The following is a 6,000-nucleotide window of genomic DNA, read 5'->3' as shown; positions in this document are numbered from 1 at the left end:
AACAGGGTTTCTCTCTGTAGACCAATCTGTCCTGGATCTTAGATTGGCCTGCCTCTGCATCCGGAGTGCTGGAATTAAAAACATGAGCTGCCACCACCCAGCTCTTTCCTCCCCTTCTTTAACTATTTTATTTTTTGAGATTATAATATAATTATGTCACCCCCTCCCATTTTCTCCCTCTAAGCCCTCCCATGGTACTTGTTCCCCTTGGTTCTCTTTCAAATTCATGGCTTCTTCCTCTCCAGTTGTTATATGTATGTGTGTGTACACATATTTCAAAGTATATAAGTACCTACTCAGTCTACATAATGTTACTTACTGTATATGTTTTAAGGGCTGAACACTTTGTATTTGAGTACCTATTTGTGTCCCTTTTTTAGGGAAAGACTAATTTTCCCACTCAGCATTCCTTAATTGTTTATAGGCCTTTGTTTAGGGTTGAGACTCTCTCCCATATTAGCATATCTATTGATGTTTTTGTTCAGGTCAGCTTATATTTATAGTAAGCACACAAACTCCCCATTCCCCAGCTCTTAAAATCTTTCTGCCCCCTCTTCCACAATGATCTTGAGGCTTAGGTGCAGTAGTTGTGTATCGATTAGGTGTAGTAGTTGTGTATCGATTAGGTGTAGTAGTTGTGTATCGGTTATGTCTGGACGTTACAACTCTGCAATCTCATCAGTTGTGGTCTGCAATAATGGTCTCTGTTACTAAGAGAACTTTCCTTATTGAGGGATAAGAACTACACTTCTATGGGTATAAGAATAAAAATTTAGAATGTAGTTAGGGAGTATGTTGCTTTAGTAAAGTGGCAGTTGTAGACTCTCCTCCAAGATCCACATCTTCGTTAGTCCTAGGTACTTGACTAGGTTTCCAGTACTAGGCAAGATGGCATGATTTCCCTCTTGTTGAGCTGGTCCCTTTCTTTCCTTTTTAAAGTGCATTTTATTATTATGGGTGGGGGGAGAGGAGTAAGAATATGAGAATAAATTAGAATATGAATGAGAACAGTGTGTGTGTACTAGTCCATATGCATGCCATGGCACAAGTGTAGAGGTTAGAAGACTAAATCCAGCATGTACTGCTTTCCTTCCACCATGAATTCCAGAAATCAAACTTAAAACTCATTGGGTTTGTGCACCCCAGGTTATCTGCCCTCCTTTTCCATCTTAAAAAAAAAAGGTTTACTTCGTGTGTCTGTATGTCTGTGTGTGTATGTGTGCATGTATGTACAAACTACCCATATGTAGATGCTTATAGCAGTCATAACAGTATGTTGGATACCTTGAAGCTGGAGTTAAGGTGGTTATGAGCTGCCTGGCAAAGATACTGGGAACTGAACTTAGGTCTTTTGGAAGTGTTTAACAAGTGTTCTTAACCACTGAAGCATCTCTCTAGCCTCACCATTATTCCTTTACTTATCACCATTGCACTGAACTCATAGAACTGTTTTTTATTACACCATGTCCAAAATTTGTTTCATTTACCACATAAGACCTTTTTAAAAATGATTACATTTGCTTATGTGTATGTGTACATACACATGTCATGGCATGCATATGGGGATCAAAGAATACTTAATGGGAATCCATTATCTCTTGTGAGTCATGGAGATTGTCAGAAGGCATGCAACAACTACCTTTACCCACTGAGCAGGAAAGCATGAAGACCTGAGTTCAGTCTTTATAAAGCCCACATGAAAAAAAGAAAGGCCTGATTATCTGCTTTACTTCAATAATGAAATCAGATGAGTCCTTGGGGCTTCCTAGCCAGTTGGTCTAGCCTACTTGATAAGATCAGTTAAAAACCCTGACTTAAAATACAAGATGGATGAAATGACATTCATAGTTGACCTTTCTTTCCACATGTACATGCATGTGTGCACACACTCACATAGAGAGAGGCTCCTTACTCATTGTTTTCCCTTTATTCTCATGTGAAACCACTTTGATTTCGTTTTGTTCTTCATTTTTTTATTTAAAAATTATTAAATTACATTTATTTGCTTTTGTGTTTGTGCATATATGGGCAGCATGTGTTGTTGTACCCAATTTGGAGGAATTGGTCTGCTCTTTTTACCTAGTAAGCCATCTTGCCAGCCCATTTTCCTTTTTTTAAAACCAGTTTAGGAATACATTGGTGACCGGTAGAAGCCACTCTATCATTTACTAGAAGCAGAATTCTTTTATTTATATTAATAGCAAACTAATTTTAAGTATGCATTTTTTTTCTGTTATAGGAATTTTTTTTACCAACTGCTAATTAGTTTCTCCAAGAACTGGGGTACTCAGTTGGTAAAGTGTTTGCTTAGTGCTGGGTTCTATTCCTAGCACTGCAAAAACTGGGCAGGGTGGTGCATACTTAAAGTTCTAACCTTGGGAAGCAGAGACAGTAGGATCAAGAGTTCAAGATCATCTTTAGTTATATAGCAAGTTTATAGTCTCCCTGGCTTACATGAGACCATTCTCAAATACATACATACAAAAAAATGAAAGAAGAATGCAGAGGCAGAAGAATTGCAAGTTTGAGGCTAGCCTGGCCTACATAGATCCTTTCAAAATCAAACTACTAGCCAGAGAAATAATTAAGATCGCTTGCTGCACAGTCTTGAAGACAAGAGCTCAGATCCCAGAACCCAGGTAACAAGCCAGGCAGCTGGTAAACGCCTGTACCTTCAGTTTTAAGGAATTTAACCGTCTCTTTTGATTTCTACACATGGCACAGGTACATGTAATCCCCTACCCCACATGCACATACTTATAGTCACACATAAAGATAAATATTTTTTCAAGAAGAGTTTATTACTCAACTATAAAAATATTTTAAAGACTTATTTCTTGTCTTTAAATAGAATTTCATTTTAAACTTAGCTCCTTTAACCTTACTATAAGTATTACTAACCCTTAAAGTTACTGAGTCTCAATATTCTAAATTTGATATTTCTTTCTGCCTTAGTATATTAGAATTTAATTGAATTCTTCAAAGCAGAAAGCTTATATCATTGATAACCTGTTTGGTTTTACTTTGCCTTTTTCAGGTACTTAAAAAGATTTAAAGTGATGAAAATCAAAGTTCTAAGAAGCTGGTGTCGGCAAATCCTTAAAGGACTTCAGTTTTTGCATACACGAACGCCACCAATTATTCACCGGGACCTTAAATGTGACAACATCTTTATCACTGGCCCTACGGGTTCAGTCAAGATTGGAGACCTTGGTCTGGCAACTCTAAAGCGGGCTTCCTTTGCCAAGAGTGTGATAGGTATGTTTCCAAGTGTGCTTTGGAGTCAGTTTGGCCTTTTGACATAGCTTTTCCTTAGAAACCTGACCCCGTTATATCTTTTCTGACACAAAATAAGCCTTCAGAAATTCATATCATTAACTTAGTGATCAAGTCTACTTAAATACGAAATGAAGGCTTTTTAATATTTAAATGTCTAAAATCATTTTGAAGACTATTGATGTTTTATAAAGTTACATAGAGAGAAGTAAGGTGAACTTTGTTGATATAACCTTTCTTGTTAACAGTCTTATTGAGTCATTCTGTTAATATTTTATATTTATACTTATACAGTAGAAGTAATGGTTCTTTTTTCATAAAGTAAATGGAGTTTATGTAGTTTAGCTTCAGAAATGTTTGTGGCTATATTTTCAAGAATACCTGGTGCACGCCTTTAATCCCAGCACTCGGGAGGCAGAGGCAGGTGGATCTCTGTGAGTTCGAGACCAGCCTGGTCTACAGAGCTAGTTCCAGGACAGGCTCCAAAGCCACAGAGAAACCCTGTCTCAACAAAACCAAAAAAAAAAAAAAAAAAAAAAAAAAGAATACCTGGCTAGGGCTAGATGGCTTAGCTGTTAAAGGCTAGGCTCACAACCAAAAATGTAAGAATACATGGCTGTAAAATTTTGATTTGAAAATAGGAATATAGGGGGCTGTACTATGAAAAGCCAGTCTCATCAACTTTTCTTTACTCTCACCTTTTAGAATGAATGATATATCAAAATTAGGTTTCTGAGCCTCAGTAAACTGGATAGGTAGGTCTAGACAGTTATTTTTTAGGGTTTTCTTGTATATTGTAGAATTATTTCATAGCGTGCCTGGATTCTACCCAAAAATATTTGTAGCATATCTTGTCTATTTACTCCTAATTGTTATAACCAAAAATGTTTCCAGACATTGCTGTAAGGAGAGCAAAATTAACCCTATTGGGAATTAGTAAATTGTCTAAATAATAAGAGTGACCTTTCAGACTCTTTAATTGTATATTAGTCACAGCTGGAAGAAATAATGACTGTTTTGATAGGCTTTAGTTCTCTGAAATTTAAAAATTTTCAGTTCACTAAGTGCATTCATGATTAAGCAGGCCAGAATCCTAAATACAATAAGAATAGCATGGCATACCTTTAATTTGCATTTTTTAACATAAAGAACAAAACTAAACCAATGTTCTCAATGGAATATTGTGAAGTTAGGATTTTGAATGCTGTTTATACATTTTCACACAATATATTAACAAGAAAAATATATTTGAAGCCAAATTGCCCTTTTGTTTTCTTGACAGGAAGCATTTGATTGTCTTTGGCATCTTATAATCACTGGTCCAATGGAGTTCTTATTTCCTTTGTTTATTAATCATAATGTACATACTTATTCTGGAATTGGAAGTTAAAGATCCTGAAATTATTTCTAAAATCTTATCTTGTAGGACTATATGCATACACACACATACATACTGTGTCACAAACCAGTGTGTATTTGAGTTCTGTATCTGTTGTATGTGTATGTGCATTTGTTTTTCACCTGTAGGATGCCCCTCACTGTATTTCCTGTATCTCCATTAGTTTTACTTGTGCATTGTGAGTTGTATGGTAAATATGTGAGGAAGAGGCTCTAATGAGTGGCCTTGGCAGATAATTACATGTTATTATTTTTAAAAACATTGAATACAGAGGAAACACCCCCCCCCCCAAGCAAAGTCTCCTTAAAAAGTGACGTATTAATGGCAAGAAGCTAGTTGTGAATACAACTGCCATATGGTAGAAGGTAGACAAGTATCTGATCTTTTTATCGCTACTATCTTATATCCCCTCTGCTAGTTTTTTCTTATCTTTCTTTTTATTTGTTTTCATTATAATGCTAATGTATCTCTTAGTCAAAGTTCTATGGCAATAGTGGAAACACAATTTCAACAGTTTAAGTAATCGTGTACCTGTTTTAAAGACCTTACAATGGAAGATCTTCTATAGGATATTTGATGGAACAGACTAAGATTTCCTTCCTCTTCCCCTTTTCTTTTTCTTCTTCATCTCCTTTTATTTTTCCCCCTCTGCTTTTTGAAACCTCTAGTAGGTAAAACCTACAGCTACTATTCAATTGAGTCTGAATCATTGTTTTAATTTAAGGTACTCCGGAGTTCATGGCTCCTGAGATGTATGAGGAAAAATATGACGAATCCGTTGATGTTTATGCTTTTGGGATGTGCATGCTTGAGATGGCTACGTCTGAATATCCATACTCAGAGTGCCAAAATGCTGCGCAGATCTACCGTCGAGTGACCAGTGTAAGTCCTTGTCTTAATTGTTGATGACATCATATCATATTTAATAAAATCAAATTAGATAATATCCACACGTGCAAAAGGGGGCAATAATAGAAAACCTAAGCTGCTGGAATGAGAGTTTGCTCAGTTAGATGCAGTATACAGTGAGAGCAAAGTTAATCAGTTTCTTTCCACCTCCCTTGTAGTCACTTAAACCTTTAGCATGAAGTATATTTTATTTGAAACTGCATTCTAATATCTCTTAATAGTTCATCTGTGTTCTTAATTATAATACATGGTTTTGTATTACTATTATATTGCTTTAGAGGTGATTTCAATTGTAGATTTTTGAAAGCAGCAAGAATATATAGGTTAATATTGTGGCCATGAGACTGATAGATAATTGACACAGAAATATTTAAGATTCAGTGGGACCTTGGGCATAAAGAGGAAAGAGTTTTTTG

General features: G+C 35.9%; 1 protein-coding gene across 19 annotated transcripts in view; it reads left to right on the top strand.

The window, feature by feature from the left end:
* Positions 1-6,000, top strand: part of Wnk1 (WNK lysine deficient protein kinase 1) — a 121,002-nt gene that overhangs the window by 39,908 nt on the left and 75,094 nt on the right. For all 19 annotated transcript variants that reach the window (XM_026788135.1, XM_026788134.1, XM_026788128.1 and 16 more), the window contains exons 3-4: positions 3,038-3,258; positions 5,400-5,557. In XM_026788135.1, coding sequence (XP_026643936.1) covers positions 3,038-3,258; positions 5,400-5,557 — 379 coding nt within the window. The remainder of the gene's footprint in view (positions 1-3,037; positions 3,259-5,399; positions 5,558-6,000) is intronic.

Source organism: Microtus ochrogaster, unplaced genomic scaffold (assembly GCF_000317375.1).
Source record: "Microtus ochrogaster isolate Prairie Vole_2 unplaced genomic scaffold, MicOch1.0 UNK1, whole genome shotgun sequence".
NCBI lineage: Eukaryota > Metazoa > Chordata > Mammalia > Rodentia > Cricetidae > Microtus > Microtus ochrogaster.
Note: the sequence above shows the minus strand (reverse complement) of the source record. Positions and strands in the feature narration are given on the sequence as shown.